Raw genomic sequence first — 23,167 nt, 5'->3', positions numbered from 1 at the left:
GACAGCTCCAGGGCTGACCCTGCACGGCCCAGGCTGAGTCAGTCATTCACACTGGTGGCACCTCTGAGTGTGCTTGGAAAAGGGTGTGAGGGACAGGAGGGACAAACAGCTCCACAGATACACAGGCCAGAGGGAGGAAAGCAAGGAGGTGCTCCAGGTGCTGGAGCAGAGCCTGCAGTGTGGGAGGAGACTTGTGAAGCAGATCCTCCCCTTGAAGCCCATGGAGGACCATGGTGGAGTAGATCTCCACCCTGCAGCCCTTGGAGCATCCCATGGACGCTCTGAAGGAAGCTGGAGCCTTCAGGATCAGGTTTTCTGGTAGGACCCACACTAGGGCACTCCACTCCTGAAGGACTTCAGCCTTTGGGAAGAACCCACATTGAAGAGGATTGTGAAGGATGGTATCCTGTGGGTGGGACCCCATGCTGGAGCAGAAGAGTGAGGAGGAAGAAGCAGTAGATACATGAGTGGGAACCAATCACAAGCCCCATTCTCCATCCCTTGTGATACTTGGAGGAGGAGGTAGGAGATTTGGGAGTGAAGTTGAGTCTGGGAAGAAGCAGTGGGGTTGAGGGAAGCTAGTTTTAGTTTTGTTTTTACTTCTCACTATCCTGCTCTCTATTAATTGGCATAAATAAATTAATCTTCCTGTGGTGGTCACTGATGAATGATTTTCCTGTCCTTTTCTTGACCCATAAGCCTTTCATCATATTTTCTCCCCCCTTATTGCTAAGGATGAGAGGAAGGGTGGAGTGACGTGGGGGACGCTTAGGAGCCAGCCAAGGTTAACTCATCACAGTGTTGTACAGCAGCTAATTTTCAACATTAATCAGAAATGTCTTATAATAAATACAGTTTAAGCTGAATTCAAAAGGGATGTTGCTTCTGAAGTTGAGAGTTTGAATGGGTGGTAAAGCAGAGAAGGAAACTCCTTCCTGTTTGTAGTAATTTCAAAGCATTTCCCATTCAGGAAATGGGTTCCAATACTAAGTGCCCTGGCAGTTTCAAAAATTTATTCCTGCTGATGGTAACTTATGTAACATAATGAAAAAGATTGATGGTCTTGGATTGTATTCCAAGTGTAACTCCTCTGTAGTTGGCACCAGGAGAGTGCTCTCTCCATTTATTGGGAATGCCATGTTCCAGGGCTGAATCCTGCTTGTACCATACCTGTCACTGCAGGACAAAGTGACCACGTCAGACTTTACTTACACTGGTAGTGTAACAGAAATCAGTGTGGTGTGGCTTGGGTTTATCCTTCAGTCATATTTAGAGCTAAGATAAACTCATATCGCCTCTTCAAACTCAGGATTTGGAAAAGCAGAATATAAAATCCAATGTAGAAAAGCATTATAGTTGCATTTAATAGGCACCATTAAGGAATGAAATACCAACGTCAGATTACTACCTAATGAAAATAAGGCTTTTTAAGATGTACTAAGTACATAAGAAAGGTATACTAAATTAAGTTTTAGGTGCAAATTCATGTTTCCGACAGTAATTAATAATATCTTTAGCCTGGAAACTAAAAAAACCATAACATCATAAAATGTGAATGTAGCTAATCAGTAAAAGATGGAGCTCGCACTTACTTTCTCTTGATTAATTCCTATCTTCTTGGGATGATCTAAGACCAGATGGTCTTGAAATAGTTTTAATGTACCTGCATGTTTGGAGAGTTCACTTTCAAAGTATGAACCAAATCTTCCTGTTTAGCAAAAAACAAGCAATACTAGTTAGTGATCACTTCTAATTTTCAGGACGTTGCTAATTTGCTGTTGAATTGATCGCTAAGAAAAGGAGCTTGGGGTTACAGTAACAGAAGTTTCAGATTCCACAGGACCCCTGCGGTGCAGAGCGCAATCAGTGGCATCCTTCCAGATGTTAATAAAACCCAGATAGAGGATAGCCACTGGAACCCATTTCTCTCTGTTGTTACTGGATTTCAGATGAAAAGATCATTGATCTCTGCATGTAGGATAATAACTAAGTTAGAGGAATGTACCTTTTAACTCAGGATTAGAACCTCATTATGTTCAGCTCTTAAACACAAAATTTTACTTCAGCAATCCGAATGCATCCTGCTATTTTAACTGGGGTTAGATGTTTTCACTCAAGCTTTGGAGTCCAGTCAGAAAATGTTAGTGACACAAATTCTGAACTTTCTTTTTGACAAATGAATTCTCACAATAAGTAGATAAAGGCAGATGTAATCCAAAAGGCAGAATATTTGCAGTGAAAAGAGTGAAGTCCGAACATGGATGTTCTCTCCTGCTGTCAGCCCTGAGAATAATTTGCTACTGTTCCACCTTTGCTGTTGTTCTTTGGCTGCTGTTGCTACTGCCCAGCAATGTGAGACGTGCTGTCCGAAACTTACTGAAGTCCTTGGCTATTTTATTTCTTTTCCCTCGAACGTGCATTTGCAAATGTAGTTTTTCCTGTTTTCCCCCCGGCTGCAGCAAGACAACCTGGGATCGCAGTTCAGCCACCTGAGCCTGGCGCGGCAGGCGCCGGCCGAGGGCGCGGAGCCGGGCCCGGCGCTGTTCCAGCCCGGCGTGGTGCTGCAGCCCCCGCAGCAGCCGGGCTTCATCCTGGCCGCGCCCGCAGCGCCGCCCGCAGCGCCCGCCGCGCCCGCCCCGCCCTACTCGGGCCCCGCGCACGCCGTGGGCCAGCCCGTGCTCCCGCAGCAGGGATACGTGCAGCAGCCCGTGCCACAGGTACGGTAGCGCCTCCCGAGGGCTGGGGGGAACTGCAGCTCTGCTCTTGTGCTGGGCTTGGGCTCCTTTCTGGGAACGTGTTTGGTAATGAATGACTTCAGTTTACTTTCCTCAAGTAAACTGTCGACAAGGAAAGTAGAGAAATTGGCTGCTAAAGAGGGAATTTATGTAGTATAAGGGATTTTTGAATCGCTGAATTATTTAACATCTGTTGCACCTGTTAATAAACTTTGCATCTTTGTTTTATGGATTTTGCAATTAGATGTCTGCTTCTCTAAAGCTGCCTGCAGGCAGTGACCCTCTGACTGTTCTTTGCAGATGCCACCCTGTTACTGTACCCCCAGCCAGTACCCGCACTCCAGCCAGCAGTACCGCCCTGTGTCTGTCCATTACAGCACCCAGCAGAGCCAGGCCCTGCCCCAGCCTGGCCAGCAGACAGGTTTGTTCAACTCTTTCAGCATTTCATTAGAGCATTGGGGTGGTTTCTCTCCCGCTTTTTCATTTTAAACTTACTTTGCTGTAAAATTTCAAATAAAGTACAGGATCAAATGTAAAATACAAAGTGTAGCTAACCTAAGGTGGAGAAATTTCAAGCACTTGTGCATGAAACTTGGGATTCAAGTCATTCCTTTGAGTGGCTCATGCTGTAACTTTAATTATAGGGTTTTTTAAATGTAAAACTTAATAATTTCAAAAAATTGTGACTTAATAACTAATAACTTGATTAACTTGCGAAGTAAGATAAATTAGTACCTTTAAATGATGTGACATTAAAGAGATGTCCCTTAACTGAAAGTTCTAAGCTAAAGATCCTAATCTTAGATGTTGTGGCATGAAAAGAGTGCTGTGCAGAAGATATTGGTGATACTGTTTTACCCTTTGTCCTGTGATTAAAGGTATCAGGTATTGGATGGAATATATAATGTGGTTACCTATTTTAGTAAAGACTTTTCAACTGCTTACCCTTCTATGACCATTAGCAAGTTTCATTTCCATCTCCTTCCTTTCTTCTTGTCTTTTTCTTTTCCTTACAGATTTTAACTGTAGGCTACCATTATTCTCGCAATCTGTACTTCTAAATACTGTTATGATTTCCTCAAAAGATTTGTATTCCTGAAACAAATTTACTTCTCAGTAATATCTTGACTTGTTGTCAAAACTTCAGAAGTAACTAGTGATGTTTGGAGGCAGAGATCCTTAAAGACCAGACTTTTATACCAGCTCTCAGTTTAATCCATAACATCATTCTGAGTTTCCTTCAGGAGGGTCTTTTTAATTCCTTCCCCTGCCCCTCTATGTGTTGCTCTACAGAGACAGGATGGAAGAGCAGCTTTTACAAATATTAACTGGATTTATTTGTGTCCTGTGAAGCAGCATGTAAGAGGGATAGCTCCTCTTCTGCACTTCTTCTAGGAAGTGCTCCAACAGTAGCAACACTTGATGGAGTTATTCAGGGTTCAGTTCACAAAGATTTTTTTCAAAGGAAAACAAATTGCTTGGTTTTGCAACTTGTGTTATCCATGGTGTCAGAGATGTGTTACCCAACTGTATTACACAACCTGCTTTCCTTCTTCAGATTTTTAATTACTTAAAAGCAAAAAGTCTGAGGCTCAAGGGGGATTACTTCCCACTGTGGGGACACCATGTGTGAGCAGCACACAAACTCCCCAAATCAGAGAGCTCAGTGTACATTTGTACCCAAACAAACCAGTCTGAGTTGGAAAGCATGGGGTGACAAGGTGCAAAGGGATGAACTGGTTGCTATTGGGTAAGTTCCTTTCTTGTATATTTTTAGCTCTTTATATTTTAACTGAATTACACAGGCTGTGGGTGAAAAGTGTCAGCAGATAAACTTCTCTGTCCTGGAAGAAATAAAATAAGCAAGCTGTGCAGACAGCTGCTCTACTGCTTTGATCATGTGCCCTGTACCTGCACTCTGACATCAGGGGATCCTGTTTAGGTACTATGGGGATGGTCCAGCCAATAATTCTGTTCAGTATTGGGTTATTTGGTGTTTACCAGCACTAATGGGAGAAAGAAGGATCTTACCAGAAACTGCATAATTAGTGTTTAACTGAAAATCTCCAAACTGCTCTCCAGCTATTGCTGGTTCTCATTTAATGCTTTATAGGCAAATTTGAATCAGCATTTTGGAAACTGATGGTTCCATGTCTGGTTATGTGTTCTGGAAATACCTCATAAGATGGTGTATTTGAAAATTCTCTCCCTTGTAATTTATTTTAAACCATTGATATTTGTATTAATTTGACACAAAGCTACACCTGAAGTGGTTGGTGCTTATTGGCAGTGTGTGGTTTTGAGCCAAAGGCAGCACGTTACTTGGCTCATACAGCAAAGTGGCTGGGCAAAAATGAGAGTTACAGATCTTGCATTACACAAAAGCCATGGGGGTTGTTCATCTCAGGAAGTGGTTACTAACTATGAAATAACTTTGCAAACACAAATTCAGATAAAAGATGGCAGCTTCTGAGAGCAAGGCAACTGCAGCCACTTCTGGTCTAATGTTGAGGAGTGGCCTGACTTTATTGATGAGCTGTTGGATTCGGGGCCGTAACACTGTCTGAGAGGTTTACATTTCTCACAGTGAACCGGTCTCTTTTTCAGCTGCTTCCTGGCTTCCTTTTTAAAGGGGTTTCAGGTGAAATATTTTGGGGGATTTACTTTTAATAAAAATGCTTTCGTTGCCTAAAAGATGTTGGGAGAAGAAAACTCTCCTTGAGAAAAAAGCATTTCCAATTGCCATGTTAATGTGAGCCCAGTTACCATGAGACCTAACTGCAGGTTGTTTAAAAATCCAGCCTGAACTACAGTTCCTGTAGGAACATCAGCTGCAGTTCAACTGGCTTCTGCTTCACAAGCCAGGGATAAAACTGCTCCACTTGTAACAGTAGCTGCAGCTGTAACAGTCAAACCCAAGCTCATCAACTCCCAGCTCATTAACTGAGTGCTTGTACTTGCTTTTCTGTTCTTCAATGCACACTGTTTCTCACTCCTAATGCATTATTCAAAAAATGTATTTCCATATTCTGTGAGTTAACTTTTCTTATCTTAACTGTGATTTCTTTTGAATTATGTAAATATTAAGAAACCTGCTCCTATTTTTACCTCCAGTTTCAGAGTATTTCTGTGTAATGGGGCAATGTACTGTGCAGGTGTGGGGTCTGTGCTGAGTGCTGCATTTCTGTCAGCCCACTCTATGCAGAGGTGAAACTGCAGCTAAAAATAGAGCATTCTTTGGAACGCTCTGGGGAACCTTCGTGGCAGCCAATTTGTATTGTTCCAGTTCCCTCTGCTTGCAGAATTGATTGGCTCTGTCTCTGCAAGTGCCAGAAAAGGCTGCAGAGCTACTCACAGTCCATTGCAATTTCTGGGACATGAGGGGCTCAGACTGCAGGTGCACTGTCACAGCACAACTTCCCATTCTGCTGCTTTTTAGGGGCCATAGACCACTTTATAACAAAGTATGTTAAAGCATTTTGTATATTACAGATATAAAGGGCATTTTGTGCACAGTTCAAACTTAAGTTATTAAGAATTCTAAGTACTAATCCTACTTCAAGCATGTATTGTTCTGAAGTTTTGTCTAGTCCTCTGAAAATATTTATAGTGTTGTGTGTTTCTAATGAATAGCTGTCTTGGTTTTAACAAACTGAATCTTCTTCCCTTTAATTTTCTGAAGCAATATTTGATAATATTAACAGTCTTTGTTTGGTGTTCATTGTTGCAATTTCTATGGAGAGCCTGCTGAGGCTGTTAGTGCACAATGTTCATTGTACTGTATGGACAAAATCAATGAACATCCGAGGGTGCTGCTCACAAAAAGGTGTTTTATGTTAACTGGATTACTTTCAGAATAGACTGAGCCTTTTTTTAGCACAGTTTAAAGAAAACCCATGGGAGTTTTTGCAGCTAAATTTGCTCTATTATAGTTCCTTGCCAAGGTAGGGAGCATGGGGAATGTCAAGGTCAGTGGGCTGTGAATGTGTCCAACTCAAACCCAGACTCTTCTTGCCGTCAGTGCATCTTGACAAGCCCAGTTTTGTTATTCTGGAGGGATAACTGGCTTTGTCTCAGAAACACTGACTGTGTTGGGGTTTTGCTGATGTGGTAAGTAGTGCACACCTGGATGATGGAACATGAGAGAAAAAGAACTTGTGTTCTGCATGTGTTTGGATCATGGTAGCAGTTACCTGCGAAATGCTTTTTAAAAAAAGAGGAAAGGGGAGGTTAGGTTGGACTTTAGAAATGCACAAATTTCCTGTTTGGCATTCATGCTTGGGGTGTTTTGGTTTGTGTTTTGGGGTGAGGTGGGATGGGTTTTTTTGGGCAATTTTTGAAAGATAGGAGAGGATACCAGTTTAAACAATAATAAATTGTTTTAGAGACACTATAGAGGGGTAAATATGAAAATCTTTCTTTGTGTCCCTAAGAACTTTGAATGTAAAACATCTTCCACTATGTACCACTTGAACTTGGCTTGAACTTGGAAGATTTTTCTCAGTCCCCAGTTGGTTTTAGCATTACAGATTTCAGAAGAAATTGCCCCTTTGGAAAGGATTTGCACACAGGCCTTATGCAAATTTTTCTGAAGTCTGATTTAGTTTTGAATTGCAGTCAAGATGCTCTGACCCCTGGGGCACCTGAGGTCCAAGCTGAATTTTGCATATGTAAAATTTTCAAACTGAAGTACCTGGAATGGCCTTGTTGACAATACCAGACAATGAATTGGGTTTGATCCTGTCTAGCATGCTTTGTTCAAGTGCTTCCAGCTTTCACCTGTCCAGTCAAGGTGTTAATGCATGTAAGCCAAGTGTCAATGATAGTGCACGCATGTGGGAGCTGCACTGCAAACAGTATGGATAATATTTCATGCTGAATCCAAATGAGTACATCTGTTAATTTTAATGTTGGCTTCTTTTTATATGCATGATAAGTTCAACTGTTGTGAAGCTGCCAGATTAAACAAGCCATTGGAAAATGCTACACGTGTATTTTTGAATAGGCAACTATGCTTAAAATGTGTTCATTATTTCAAAGTAAGATTTAAATGTATAATTTCAGGTTACCAGATTTTGCCCAACCAGCAGCAAAACTACCAGGGTTTAGTTGGAGTTCAGCAGTCTCAGAATCAAAATCTAGTCAGTGGCCAACACAACAACATTGGGAATCAAATTCAAGGTGTGATTGTTCCATATCCCTCAGTGCCATCTTATCAGGTGGGTAATGTATTCATAACTTTCCAATGACTTCTGTGGGTTTGAGTGTTGGGGTTTTCTTTAAGTCCTTTGCTTTATGGTAGAAATGGCAGAAAGCTGCAAGCAGGTGCCAAAGGTGACTGTGGGGACAAAAGCTAAAGATACAAACCCATAATGAAGTGAGAAGAAACAAGAACTTGTCACAAGTGCCCAAGTTCTAGTGCTGTTGAAAGCCAAGTGCTGTGTCAGTTGCAGTTCAGAGGGTGGGGAAGAAAAGCTTGGAAAGTTTCCTTCCCACCACTCCAGTTTCTATTGAAGAGAAAACAGCTTGTTAATTCATGGAGTCCTTTGGAGGCAACATTTCCATTTGGGAGGAAAAAGATTTAAAGTTGTTTTGTTTTTTTAATATGGTGTTGTTATTTTAGCTATGTTACCACTCTTATTCTGGTTTTAGAGAATTCCAGGAGATCTTTCAGTTTCTGGGGTTATTTTTAAATTCATATATCAGCTTGATGGTCATGAGGCAGAAGCATTGTCACAGGAGAAAGCCTCACTGTGTGGCCCTTTGCAGGTTTCGGTGCCTCAAGGTTCCCAAGCAGTGCCCCAGCAGACATATCAGCAGCCTGTGATAATTCCCAGCCAGTCCAGCCAAGGGCTGCCCACCACAGGAATGCCAGTCTACTACAGTGTCATTCCATCAGGCCAACAGAACAATCTAAGGTAAGCTTAACTTCTCAGCAGCTGGCTTCAGTGGCTTTGTAAGAACTGACAGGATCTGGTTTTAGTACTGCAGATATTAAAACCATTGTTTTAAAAGCAGACTTACATTCTATTTATTCTTTGCTCTTGCAATTAAGTGAAACAAGCAGTAGTGCTTTAACTGTGACATACTTGTTGGACTGGAAAACTTTGTCTCCGTAGCACTCTCAGCAATACTTTACTGCAGTTCCACCTCTTAAATTTCCTGCATTCCATTTCTTACCCATGAGACACCAGTGTGCTCAGCAGTTCAGTCTTTCTGCAGTAATATTTAAGATGACTATCCATATTCACTGGTTTTGACAAAGATACTACATGAATAATGTGCAGAGGAAAAATAATTTGAATCCCAGAAAAAGACTGACTTCTTTTTTGGAACTTTGCATGGAAAAGGTTTAGCTTACTTTGTATTGCAGATGAGGCCTGCTGGCACCAAGCTGGGTGTGAAACAAGTGTGGAAACTTGGCTTTTATTTGATAAATAACCTTTTTTCTTTTCTTTTCTTTGTTTTTTACCTGCCTTGGTAGCAGCAAATTGGTCTGCATGTGCAGCCCTCCCTGAGTATACATCTGTGTCTATTTGAGAACAGATAGGAAGTACCTAGCAGAATTCATTAGGATTCAGCTTCTTACACATTTTTCTTTCTCGAGTTTTTTTGAACTTACAAATGTGCAGCATTTAAAAATACCTGGGAGCTTTTAAACAAGCAGCAACAGTTTGAAGCTTGTTCATCCTTTTGAGAGTGCAGAGCTCGGTTGTATTTGTGCCATCGCCGCATGGTTTCGTCTGCTTAAATCTGGATTCCTGTTCTTTGTATCTGAAGGGTTTTTAATCCTTTTCTGTTTTATATTTGAGATTCAGTGAAGTCACAGGTAGGCATAATTGCAGACTTTTCTTGAATCAAGTTTGGTTGCTTGATCTTTTGTGTAATTTAGAATGTCCCTCTCATTTATTAGGAATTCAGAGCAAACTAGCAACCAAAGACAGCATTTGCTTTCATCAGAATAGTTTGCTGCAGCACTTGGACAAGGGAAGCAGAGTGCTGTTCTGCAGGAGCTGTGTCAAGCCTTCAGGTCACTGCTGAAAACTAGAATCAGTAGGCAGAGCAGAAGCTGTGTGAAAGCATCTGTGTTTTCACTTGGTTTTGTCTGCTTTAATGGAAGGGAATCTTTAAATTAAAATTATATAAGTGACCTATGGGACAAAGGATGGAACAAACTTTCGATAACATGGGTAAAAATAGTAGGTCCAAGAGGATTAAACCTACTTTTTTTCCCACAATTTAAAGGAATTGTTTTATTCTCAGAATGGCTATCTGTTAGTACAGGATTCTATAGGCACTGTTCTGACTATGGTCCACCACCCTGATGTTCTGGCTGAGCATCAGTGGTAAATAGAATCTAACTGTGTCTGTTACCTGGTTTTCCCCTGATTACCCTGAAAAGCTACCTGGCATAAATAAACTTTGCAAGTTATCCTTTTCCTACATTTTGCAAGCAGCTGAATGGTTGTTTATCCCCTGGAGTCCTGTTCCATCCCCTCTCTCTTTGCTGTGCTGCCCCAGCTGCCCAGGGCCAGCCCCCAGCTGAGGGACTGCATCCCAAATCCTCATGGCAGGGGCTGTGGGGATCTCGTAACTGAGACCTGATTCTGCTGCAGGGAGCAAGACAACAAATTGTCTTTTTGTTGTTATTATGCTGCCTGTCTTTATGCTGATATAGAGCTGTGGACACAAAAATAGAATATCAAAATAGGTGAATTAATGCAGTTTCTCAGTGTAGGCAGGGCACGTGTTTTTGCTGAGGAAGAGGTGGGAAGCTTCAGTCTTGTGAAGAATGAATGAATTGAGGGTAGGTGGGAATATTACTGATTTAAAATGAACAAAAGCTCAGTGATTTGCAGTACATGTACACAGCAAATGCAGGAGTCATGATTAAATAAGTGCAGCATAAATGCCTGTTAGTCATGTTCTTTTTTTGTTATTACAGTTCATCTGTAGGATATTTGCAGCCTCCTGGATCAGAGCAGATACAGTTTCCTAGAACATCATCACCATGCAACTCACAGCAGCTTCAAGGACAGCAGTGTGCAGGTTGGGAGAACAAAGCTTTTATTGATAAGCTTAAAAAATGTCTGGCTATTATTATACTGGGTGATTGGATATTTGCTATTGAGGGTTTGATTTAGAATTAACTGCTGTATTCTATTTCTTCTTTTGTTCCATTTTTGAATTTATTTTCCATTTTTAACACTGAAGCAGATTAATTTGAAATCTCAATTTTTTTAATCTTTGAAATACCTCAAGTTACTTTCTTAAAATCCAATACCATACATCACAATACCTTGCACGTCTATGGGTGAGTTCAGACAGACATGGGAACCACACACTGGCAGCAGAGTCCCTTCCATCCTTTTCTCAATAGCCAGATGGGTCTGAAAACCTTGGGATTTGGGTCTCTGTTTGACAGAAGGAGTGAGGTACATTTTGGAAGCAGCACACTTGGCTCTTCTACTCAAGAACCATTCTAGATTTCAGTTAACAGAGTAGGAGCAGTGATTTTCTTGAGGGGCGATTGAAAACTGAGCATTGTGGGGCAGCTTTTTGACCTGCTGGAAAGCTGAAAGAACTTCAAATTTGTGTGGGGTGTGTTGTTTTTATGGCAGCCTTATTCACTGCTTTTACTTTCATAGTTTATAGCAACCATTCGAGTCAGAAGCCTTCACCTCCTACATTATTGCCACCTTCATCCAAGTCAAAGCCACAGCAGGCTGCTTCCATTGTGCACTACAGCATAGTGTCTCCACCCTCATCATGTAAAAGTTCACCCACTGGTCTTTCCATCATGCAGCCAAAAAAAGGTATCTTTTCTTGGGATTTTCATCTAAGCCATTCTGTCTAGAACATGCTGTAAATTTGCAGATTGGTTTCATGGCTAACTGCTAGAACAACTGCAACTTGAGTGCCATCTCTGATTATTTTTTTTTTTAATTCTTCATCTGTATTGCTATTATTGTACCTTTTAAAATGATGAATGGGATTTTAAGTGAAACAGTGGCTCATGGGGGCAGCCTGGAGCCACCCTCACTCAGCAGGTAAATGTTACTCAGCAGAAACATTGAAGTCAGGTTCAGAAGGTTTTGATGTACAAAATATTGGGTCATTTTTAGAAGGTGTGTAAACAGAAGCCTCAATGTGTTTGAAAGCAGTGCTGACATTGATCTTATCAGTCCATGAAACCTTTATAAATGTTAATGTCCAGACACTTAAAACTCTGAAGGTCCAGCCATAAAATTGATGATGGACTGGTCAGGAAAACAAGAGCACTAGGGTCAGCCACCAAACTAATTGAGAGAGAGATTACAGAACAATCCTGTGACCACAGTGGCACAGTCTTTATTTACTGTTAGGGAATCTGATACATTAGAGGCTTGCTTGGTAAAAAAGGGATAATCTCAAATTCTGCTATCTCAGTATTTTGCAAGCAAGCACTAGATTAAACAACCCTAGATCAATGACCTACATTCTGCTACAGGTGTGGTGTTTTTACAAACATTTATCTTTAAAGTGTTTTTTGAACCTGTTTATTAGTAAATAGATAACATGCAGTTAAGTGGCAAGAGAGCTGGATCAGCAGTTCATGGGCAGGTTTGGTTTGGTTTCCATTTTGCTTCAAGTTTGTTTGGCTTTAATTCTGGAAGGTTGTCATTTCAGAATGTCTAAAGGGAGCCTTGCACTGGTTTGTTTTTCTGCCCTCCTGTCCTGGAGTGCTGGTTCTGTGCAGTTTGGATGGCCTGGTTCAGATCTGGAAACTGGGAGTTCTGGAAGATTCAGGAAGGAGGAAGCCCTCTATGGGAGAGCAAATTCTGGGGAATAAATCAAAACTTGTGCTTTTCAGCAAGTGAGGACATTGAGGTGCTGAGTGAAGGCCCCTGAGGTGGGGCCAGTGAGCAGGTGCACAGACAGCAGCACAGTTGTGTTACAGGGGACCAGGCTGTAAAGCTGGGGAGGCTCTGAAGGATTTCTGCATTTCCCTTCTCATGGGATCTGACAGGTCATAAAGTGTCTGCAGACTGACTGTACCACACTTCATTGTGTCAGGATGCTTGCTTAGGAAAAGAATTCCATTTACTTTCACTGCCTGAAATGCTGGGGAATTGGAACCAAAAGAAAAAACATGATTTTCTGAATGCATCAAGTTTTCTTTTGCAGTTTAAATTGAATTTTAGATTGACACTTTTAGAGATGGTGGTGTAGATGTTTCTGGAAGACAAACATGTTTTTGTTGGGTGTTCATTCTCACAGAACAGAGATAAGTCAGAAAGAGTATGCTAGTGTTGCAGAGTGAAATACTGTATATAAACCAGTAAGCTGTAAATGATTATAATCTATAAAATATATAAATATATACATACAATATTAAAATGAAACCCACTTTTGTGTGCTAGAGGTAATGTGTGTATAGGTGTTTGGCATATCTCAGGTAATATATAGGGACTAGGTAAGTTTATGGCTTTACCAGTGGAAAAGTGTTGTGTTGTATATTATTCTGATTATGTAGCAGTCATAAACAGAGTTTATTCTGTTGTGCAACAAAACAGAAATATTCACAATGTGGCTCTTGCAGGGACTCCTTAATTTGTATCCTCTGCTAAAGCTGGCCAGATACCTGATGCTTCAATTGCAATCTGTAACACCTGGGTAAAACTTCTTGCTATTAAAAAGAAAATATAGATGTGAAAACATTGTTAATTCAGTTAGCCATGTAATAAATATTTCTAAATACAATTTACAAAAGCTAGTGTAGTTTTAGTGTTATGCATTCTTTATTCTACCTAGTTTGGTTTGATTTTTGAAGAAGTCTCTTTCTTTTTGTGGAGCCCAGGGGTAGTGAAAACAATAGCCCATTACAAAAAGCACCAAATGAATGCATTTTATCATCTGTACCTTGATGCTATGACGTGGCAGTAAATTTAGAAGACTGCAGAATCCTCCTTTCTGGATGATTAAATGATGTTTAAAGTGTGTTTTAATCTTGGTTTCTGAGAAATGTTGTAAAGCAGAGAAGAAAATTGCAAACAACCATTTACAAATAGAAAGGGCATTTATATAAATAACTTGGGGCAGAGGGGGGAGGTGGTTTGTCTCTTGGAGAGCCTCTCCTCACAGCTCCTGGTGTGAAACTGCAACAGTGCTGGATGTTGAGGGGGAGTTTCTGTGGCTGCCCCAGGACCCAGGTGGGGCAGGGTGTGGGGATCAGTTTGCAGTATCTGCCCAGAAAAGCATTCCAGGGAGAACTTGTAAGTGAGGGGAAGCCTGCCTGGACTAAAGGTTGATCCCAGGTCTTTCTGATAGATGCCATTGTATCAGAGAAAACATTTTGAGTCTGCATTGCTGACTCTCCTGGGCTGACTGTGCCTCTCCAGGCTCTGTGTCCCAGGACATCATGTAAAACTATTTTCACTTAATATCACATTCTGCAACACAGTGCTCTGACAGAAACTGCAGTCAATGTTGAATACTGTCAGCTACTAATAAACAGAGTGATTTTTTTTTCAAAAATATTCTCAGCAATGCGTTTCAGTGGCTCCACTATCTCATTTCTGGGAAGCCCTCTCTCAGCTCTTGCAGGCGTAGGTGAAAGTGGCAATGTAATTATCGTACAGACGATACTGCTGCAGTTTCTCCAACGAGCAGCTCCTTTAGGCAGCCACGTTCCGGGTGTCGCTGCCCCTTTCCGGAGCGGGCAGCGCTGACGGTGCCGCGTTTCCCTCCCTCGCTCCCTCCGTCCCTCGCTGTGTTGCAGGCGCGGCGCCGCCCGCCGGGGGGGTGCTGATGATGCAGCTCAGCGTGCCCGGCAGCGCCGCCCCCCGGAACCCGTCCCCGCCGCAGAGGAGAGCGGGCAAGTTCTACTGCGAGCCCCCCCGCGGGCACAAGGGCACGGACGGCAGCACTTTAGACGGGGCTGCGCAGGTACGGGCTGAGGCCTCATTGAAATGGGCAACACTTCTGGCTTTTTCAAAAGTACTTTCTGGGGAATGTGAAAAATGCCTATTTTATCATTGGCTTTTTGCAAATAATAAAATGAATATTGTATGTGTTGTGTTAGAAAGTAATGCTGTATTAATTCTTTTAAGTAGTGTGTTAAATATAGTTTTTAGCATTTTTTCATAACCCAAAAAATATCCTACATAGCATAGTTTCTATTTTAAAGAAAGGATTGGCAGTGAAATAGCAGCCACAGGACACCTAAGTCTTTCAGAGAAAAAGAATTTCTTGCCCTCTTATCAGAAGAAATTAACTTCTTCCCACCTCAAAGGGCTCTGTCAGGATTCAGAGGACGAAGCTGAGGATGACCAGACAGAATTCTGGATTTAAATGGAATTTATGCATCATGTATGAAGTGCATGAATATGCCACAGGCTGTTGTTTTTAAGGGTTAATCCTCTGTTAACGTGTGTCCTTTTTCAGGCTTGTGCTGCCCAGAAAAGGTACCCGGACATCCATAACTCTTTGTCTCTATTGTCTCATATTGTCCTAATTCAAATTGTCCAAATTATTATTACTCTAATTGTATTACTATTTTTATAACCATTTTATTACTATAAACTTTCAAAATTTTAAAAACAAGTGATTGGCGTTTTTCACAGGGAATAAAAATCTTGCTCTGGTTACTAGAGCTATTTTAACATTTTGTAAATTTTGAAGGCTGTGGGTGCTGTTCAGCTTGTTCCAGTAGTACTTATGAACCACTGAGGTGTTGTTTATTGCAGCTGCAGCACAGTCCTCAACTGGGCAGCCCTGGCACCTCACCAGCCCAATCACCAGCACCAGCCCAGCTGTCAAACATGAAGAACATCCGTCCCACACTGGCACCTCTGTCTATCGTGTCCCAGTTTTCTAGACCTTTTGTCCCTGGACAAGGTATGTTTTTAGTTAACTAAAATGTGTGTGATTCCTATTTGAAAATTTCTATTTGTTTTAAAACACAAGTTATATGAGGATTTTCTGATGAGTTGTGACTCACTTTAGTAGTATTGCTGTTGAAGCAGAATCACCAAAATTATTCACTCAAACATCATTTAAAATTTCATCTGATCTCTCTGCACTGGTACTGTCCCTCATATCTTCAAAGGCTTTTCATCTCCTCATTAATGTGTTTAGCACACTGGCTTTCTCATATTGTGACATTTCAGCATTGAAAATATTAATAAAATGTTTGCTAGAATTTGGCTTCAAGTCTTAACCATAAATCTTGAGTTGATAATGCACTGAATTGCACCACAGCCTAAGCATGTATTTTTCATTCCTCTGTAGAACAACAAGCATTATGGGATGGAGCCTTTAGCCAGGACTGTACCTCAGTATCTCAGATAGGACCCACCCAAGGACACAAAACATTCCTTGAAGAGGAATTTCAATCTTCTGCTGCCATGTCAACAGAAAATAGGGAGTTTTCACTGAGTTGGGATAGTTGATAATACAATGATATAAATCCTTTTTGTCAGTGAGCAAAAGTATCCTGCTAAAATTCCCAAACTCAAAATTAACAGGTCTGTTTTACAGAAAGATTTACTTTAAAGCAAAACTTACATGATCTTTGCCATTGCTTTGTGTTCTGATGTATCAATCCCAGGTGGGCTGTTTGAAGCACACTCTTGGCTCCCTTCATCTGCTGTGCATTGTCTTTGTGCATCCTTGCAACAAACAGGAATCTCAAGATGGACCTGGCTCTAATCAGGGCTGTAACCATGAAATGACTAAATTAGCATGCTGAGAGGAGCTTTAGACTTATTAAAGTCATTTTGAAATGAAAGGACTTATCTGAGACTGCAGTGAAGAAAAACTTTGAGTGTAATCCCGAAATAGCAGCAAGGTTGTACCTTTCCACCCTGGGATCAGGACGTGGTTGATACTGAGGAGTCAGGGCAGCTCTGAGTGTGTTAGCCAGGCAGACTCTCAGCTTTGTGCACAGCAGTTCTGCTTTCTCTCCTGTGTAACATTCTCAGTGTGACAGGGACTTGGAGGAAGCTTTCCTGTCCCAGAAAAACCCTTCTAATTGCCTTTCTCTTTAAGGAGATGCCAGATACCCATTGCTTGGCCAACCCCTGCAATACAATCCATCTTTGTTACGTGGACAAGTAACAAGCCAACAGGTATTAACAGAGAACAATCTCATAAACAATGAAAAAAAACAATTCAGGGCTACCATTACAGCCACCTAGAAGAGGGGAATGTGTTATTGCACTTGGAGAGTAATTGAGTGGAAGGTGCTGGCTTTGCAATAAGTTCTGTTCCATGTCAATACTCCCCATTGTTCTTGTTTGTTGTATTAAAAAGTGAGAAACATTTATCTGAATTATGGCTTTTGGTTTTAAGCACTTCACTAGCTAATTCAAAAATCTAAAGGGGACCCTTTGCTAAAACTATTTTCTTTTATTCAAGTAACCATTTCTAAAAAGAAAAGTGGTAATTTTTAAACAAAGAGTGGGTTTGTTCCTTTTAAGAAAAACAAACCCAAAATATTGGCGTTAGCAAAGCTGAAAAGTCTTTGCCTCTATTTAATTTCTGGGACACACACACCCCTGCCTCTACCTTGCTCAGCTCCACCCAGTGGCAGCTGGAGGATGTGATGGCTGGGGCAGGGGAATGTTCTTCCAAGATGATTTTTTTCCCCCATCATTGCCTCCCTTTCCTCTGTAGTGAAGGATTGAATGTGCCTGACTGTAGATTATCAAACTCAGGAACTAAAATTGGATGTGAGGGTGCTCTCTGTCCCATGGCAGTGCAGGTTATTTTCCAGACCTTGCTCTGCACTGCTTGTCACTGAGCTGACATCAAAGTTCAAGGTACTGGTGGATTGTCATTGACGTACCCTCTTTATGCCAATCTTGCCAGTGTCAGCCTGGAAACAGACACGGGAACAGGGGAAAGAAACCAGCAAAGAAGGCTGCTTCAGCAGATCTTGGTGCAGGAGAGCCAGGTATGGAACTGCTCACTGACACTGTCCTCCAGAAAAATGAATTATGGTGCTGGGCTGGGAGTGCACAAGAAAGCTCAGGTGAGAAGGGCCAGAGCCAGGAGCAATCAGACAGAAATGGACATGGCAGACACTGGAAACATAAGGATGGGGAGGAAAACATGGAGAGAGGGGAAAAATGAAGTTAAATGGGAAAAGTGTAGTTTTGAAGGCTGGAGAAAAGACCAGAGAAGTTCAGGATTGGAGAGAACTAAAAGAAAGAGCACAAGTGTGTCAGTTTACTGGGCCTAAGGTCTGTGATATTGTTACATTAAATATTAACTATACACAGCTGTGCTTCCTTTTATTGGCCTAACAAGTGAAATCAGACAAAATCCACAAATTAGTTTGTGCTCTTTGCTTTGTTTTGGTTTTAGTTTTTCCCATTATAGTGTATTTAAGCACATGGATGTTGGAGACATATTAAGAGCTCCATAGATTAGCTCATTGGAATTGGTAAATGTCATTTTTACGATGAAAATAAAATAAAATCTGATGGCATCTATCTTAATACCTTCACTGAGAATTTTCGCTACCTGCTGTCAACTCTTCACAGAAAGTTACAGAAAAATCAGTTTTTCTAACAATTTAGTGGAAAGGATTTTCTTGAGATAAGGCAGACTAGTTTTTTTGGCATGGTGATCTGTGAAGTGTTACCAGGCAAGGCCAGTGAGATGCTATAGTGAGTTCTGAAACCTGCTGCAAAATGAGTTGTTGATGATTTTATTTCTCCCTCTTTGTTTTGAGGACCCTCTTTGTATTCCCAGCTTTTATTTGCACTCTTGTACAAGTAAGCAGATTGTAGTTATAAGCAGTGTTAAATGTGAGACCAAAGGCTCTCTAGAATATCAGGAAGGCAAATGCTGTGGGTTTGGTATCACCAAGTGGAGATACAAGTATGAAATAAGTCATTTTTTGTTGCAGTGTGATGTCATAGCCCGTCTCAGTTATCCCGGTTCCTTCCCCAGGTGTGCCAATCACCTCTCCCTTCCCCTCCCTTGCCCCTGCTGAGTGCTGCCTGTCAATCTTGGCATTCCAGAAGGGCGTTGTTGGATTGGCAGAGTTCAAAAGCTGCCTCTGAGCCCTGGGGACATTGGGCCATCCAGGTGTCATCTGTCCCCTGAGACCCCCCCCTTCCGTGGTAGGTGGGATCCCTACCCCTTCTCTCCCCGGGGTTAAAAGACACAGCAACCACAGGGTGAGGGAGTTCTTTGGAGCTGCTGCTGCATTCAGAGGCCTGTGGGCCAGAATAAAGCTCTGGATCCAAACCCTCCAGCAGAACTGACTCCTTTCCTTCACCTCGCCTTGAAGCCTCTCTACCAGAGGCAAACCTGAGCTCCTGCATGCCTGGACTGGTCCCAAGCACCCAGCTGCAATATCCAGCTAGCCAAAATTTTTCATTTAGGATGTTGTATCAATAAGCGCAATAACAGATTTAGATTCACTGTTTTTCTTCTTTCAGTTGTGGGCAAAGTTCTAGAAATTACTGAGCTGCCCGAAGGCATCACTCGCATGGAAGCAGAGAAGCTCTTTGGGGAACTGTTGAAGGTGGGTGCCAAGATCCGGTGGCTGAGGGACTCGCAGTGCCAGCAGCAGCAGCAGCAGCAGCAGCGGCGGCTCTGCGGGGACGGCGGCGGGGGCGCCGGGGACTTGGCCTCCAGCTACACGGTGCTGGCCGCCTTCCCCAGCCTGGCGGCGGCGCAGAGCGCGCTCAAGAGACAGAGCGGCGGCGCGGGCGGCAAGTTCCGCCTGAGGAGCAGCAGGAGGCACCAGGAGCTGCACGGCCTCGAGAGGGCCAGCTCGCAGTAGCGGCAGCGCCGCGCCGGGCTCGGCCCCTGCTGCCGCCGCGCTCCCTCCTCCGTCGCTTCGGTGTCAGGGGCTTTCCGTTCTGTCCAGAGAGACTCCTGGGATCTTTTGTCACGTGACGTTTGCCATTGAAGAATAAATAACCCAGTGAATCCAGCAAGATGAAGAACAAAATTTCCAGAGTTGCTCCCAGACGATAGCAAGGAATCATCTTTGCGACAGGCGGCTTTCTGTGAGGAACGCTGCTGAAATGCCCCCTACTTTTATAGTAGTTTTGTTTTATATTTTTGAAATCTTGTATCAGATCCAAAGTTCTATTGTACAGCAGATGTTCATAAAAATCCATATGCAGATTTGTATTTTATAATCCCTTTTCACAGCCAGCACGCAGCAGTCCATTCCAAGGCAGGAACCTGAGGATTGCTGGAGGGGAAAAGAGAACCATTCTCAAGGAATTATATTCATTTTCTAGCAAACTACCCAACATCTTCAAGTTAACCTGTTCTTTGCCCCTTGTGTGTTTTTTCTTCTTTTCTTTCTTTTTTTCCTCTCTTTTTTCTTTTTCTTCAAGAAAAAAAAGAATGTCATTTTAGTAACTAACTCCTTAGATGGTCATTGTCTTTTGCAATATTTTCAAACAATGTCAAAAGAAATTACAAGTTTGTACCCTTGAAGAATTTGCTTCTGATCCAGCAAGTTTAATAATTACTAGAAGGGGATTATGAATAGGTTACAAAGAATGTTCACTGAATCACATTTTAATATTTCTTTTTAACAGAAGTGTGAAGAAACTTTATGTATCTTCATACAAGTGACAAAATGTTTGCACTTTAATTGTGTTCCCACCAGTATGGGTCTCTTTCTCTTCCTTTTCACGCTAAGATAATTGTTTGGTAAGTGCTGGAAACCTTTTTAATAGTTTAAGTTTTCATCATTTGCAGATGCTCACTGGACATTAAAGATTCATTGCACATAAATGAAACAAAACTTTTTTCAACTTGTGTAATTTGCAAGTCTGTACAATGTGTGCTGATGCAAGCCTTTTTCAGTTCAAAAGAATAAATGTTTACAAACACGAACTTTTTCAGTGCACTTGTTTAAGCTTCTAGGAGTCTTCTGAAACCTGGATGAGCTCATATTAATGGCTGGAATCCTTTCAAATGTGAAAAAAGATCTTAAACCCACAAATATTAGAGCCTCTTAAAAAAACACCTGCTGTTCCTCCTCTGGCATTTATGTTATCCAGCCCTTCATAATATTTAAATGTTTATATAAGTAAAAAAGAGAAAACAGTCGGATGCTGTAAGGGACTGCTCCTGATTTTTTATTTTTAGCTCAGGAACTGATTTGCTGTGTAGACAAGCAACTACTTGGTCACTTCATAAGGCTGTCACTTTGTGCATGTGTGACTTCTGAAAGAGGAAACTCAAAGTAAACTTTGTGTTTAAAAACGTTTTACAGGGGATAAAGGTGAAGAATTAAGGTGCCTAGACCAGCATTAATTTCCATTGTTTATACAAATGATTCTATCCCTGAACACCCAAACAGTGATGAAGTACTTGGAGGAAAACTTAGAAAACTGACCTGTCTGGGAATAATGTAGCCTAATAAATTAGTTTTATGGGACTTGATTCTGTGAAATGCTGTAGCAACAGGGATTTACTAAAGGTCAACTTAGATGCTCCCCTAAAACAAAGGGGAGGATGTTCACTTCAAGTCCCAGATAAAAGACAAATCTACTCATTGCAGTCTGCTTTTCTACAAGGATGGCACTTGGCATTCAAGCTGTGCTTGACTGAGGATGCATTTCTTGCTGCAGTTTGCTGCACCCAGAGCCCCAGTTGATCAATAACCCCTCCTGAGCAGCACAGACAGCACGGCCACTGCTGCATTCTGTCCCTGCCTGCTGCTGCTTGCCATGCTAGTTCAGGATTATGGTTTAATCCTGTAAAAGCAGCTAGGAGGGTGAAGGGCTGTAGGGACAGGTGTCTCAGCCCAGCCTCCCATTGTTAACTCCTTCCACAACAAGGTTCTTCCAAGATGTAGAAGGGCAGGCAGTAGCTGAGAGCTTCCATCTCTTCTGAAAGTCCCCAGCACTAAATCTGTATCAAATCAAACCCTTCCCAAAGGATCTTGCATGGCTTGCTGCATTTCAGAAACTGTCCTCCCAATAAACTGAGAAGAAAAGGTAATGTGAGATAAACATGGAGAATGCAGCCCAAACAACAGGAAGGGAGGGATACACTGGTTAGGAATAAGGCACAGAAAATATTTAATTTTTATCAAAGAAGTTATAAACTCGAATGCAAGTTGCCCTAGAGTAAAACATTCAAACATGTAAGAAGCCGGTTGTAGTCTAATCCAGAAACTGACCCTTTCCAGTTAGGTCTACCCCCTTTCTGAGAATGTTTCACTCTGTGTTAAACAGGGATGGTCATGTTATTTTATCTGGATGTGCTGGTATGAGCCCCACAATTCACAGGACTCTGGCACTGCCAGAAGTTTCTGATGTCTACAGTGGGCAAAGTGTTAAAATATTTCCACTTCACAGTTGTGTTTATTCCTGGGTTTGTGCTGTTTCATGCTTCCTCTAGTAAGCAAACAGGATGCAGACTCATGTAACCAAGCCACTTTGTACCTTCCTGGCCTTTATCCCCTTCTGCCCCTTTTGGTTCCTTAAACACGAGCCCAGGCACTGTGCAAAACCCCTGGAATTGCATTTGTTCCACGGATTTGGATCACAGTCTAGAAAGCAAATAAAAGCACTTTATGCATGTAAGAGATGCATGTAAAATGCATTCCCATGTTCCAAACAAATCTTATAGTACTCCAGTGTATTTGAGCTTCCTCTCATTTACCATTAAAGCTATTTTTAAAGCAAATAGTGGCAAAAGGGATTAAGTGGGGACTTCCATTGCAGCAATATATTATATTTTGTTTTACTGAGAGCATGTCTTAACTTTTTAAAACTAAAGAAAAACACTGGAAGAATAAGCAGAAAAGCTGAACAAGTGCAGCCATTACCTACTCTTTCTTGATTTTAATTTTTAATTGACACACTTATAGTGCAAAATTCCTCCCTGAACTGTGAACACTGCATATAATGTTTGATAATTAAACCTTAGGAATATAAATTGAAGCCCCATACTTTGAGGACTCTCCAAAGCACACGGGCCTGATGCTGGAATTGGGTGGCTCATTGCAGCACCCCCTAAACACCCTCACAGCCCACATGTGCCTGCCAGGCTGTCAGGGCTGCTTGGGAACAAGCATCTTGCATCTTCCCTGGCACTCCTGCCTGAGCAAACGTCACCTGTTCTAATATGAGATGTGTTCCTTTCACTCACATACACTTAGAAAAACGACAGGAAAAGGAGCAGAGCGTCTCTGAAGACAAACCCTGTGCTGTGGTGTGCTCAGACTGCAGAGCTTGGGTGTCTCCACCTGCAAGCACCCAACCCTTTTGCAGGACGTGGTGTTTGAGGATCCAGTGGCACAGGGCAGCTGTTTGCAGATGGGGTTTTAGCAAAGCACCACAACTGTGTAGTTCCATGAATCCAGGAAGGTACCTGGGTACAGGGAGTTTTTACCTATTTGCCATCTTCTTGCAAGCCAGTTCCCTCTCAAGGTGGAATGAATAGCTGTATTCTCA

General features: G+C 42.0%; 1 protein-coding gene across 11 annotated transcripts in view; it reads left to right on the top strand.

Annotated features, from left to right (window-relative positions):
* Window positions 1-20,594, top strand: part of R3HDM1 (R3H domain containing 1) — a 51,757-nt gene extending 31,163 nt beyond the window's left edge. For 9 of the 11 annotated variants that reach the window (XM_064718612.1, XM_064718608.1, XM_064718604.1 and 6 more), the window contains 11 exons: window positions 2,460-2,717; window positions 3,036-3,156; window positions 7,800-7,954; window positions 8,505-8,653; window positions 10,681-10,784; window positions 11,384-11,551; window positions 14,497-14,663; window positions 15,464-15,614; window positions 16,767-16,846; window positions 17,589-17,673; window positions 19,172-20,594. In XM_064718612.1, coding sequence (XP_064574682.1) covers window positions 2,460-2,717; window positions 3,036-3,156; window positions 7,800-7,954; window positions 8,505-8,653; window positions 10,681-10,784; window positions 11,384-11,551; window positions 14,497-14,663; window positions 15,464-15,614; window positions 16,767-16,846; window positions 17,589-17,673; window positions 19,172-19,518 — 1,785 coding nt within the window. In that variant the 3' untranslated portion in view covers window positions 19,519-20,594. The remainder of the gene's footprint in view (window positions 1-2,459; window positions 2,718-3,035; window positions 3,157-7,799; window positions 7,955-8,504; window positions 8,654-10,680; window positions 10,785-11,383; window positions 11,552-14,496; window positions 14,664-15,463; window positions 15,615-16,766; window positions 16,847-17,588; window positions 17,674-19,171) is intronic. The other 2 variants (XM_064718602.1, XM_064718610.1) reach the window with 2 other exon arrangements.
* Window positions 20,595-23,167: the final 2,573 nt, after the last annotated feature.

The sequence above is a fragment of the Zonotrichia leucophrys genome, chromosome 7, assembly GCF_028769735.1.
Source record: "Zonotrichia leucophrys gambelii isolate GWCS_2022_RI chromosome 7, RI_Zleu_2.0, whole genome shotgun sequence".
Classification (NCBI taxonomy): domain Eukaryota; kingdom Metazoa; phylum Chordata; class Aves; order Passeriformes; family Passerellidae; genus Zonotrichia; species Zonotrichia leucophrys.
Note: the sequence above shows the minus strand (reverse complement) of the source record. Positions and strands in the feature narration are given on the sequence as shown.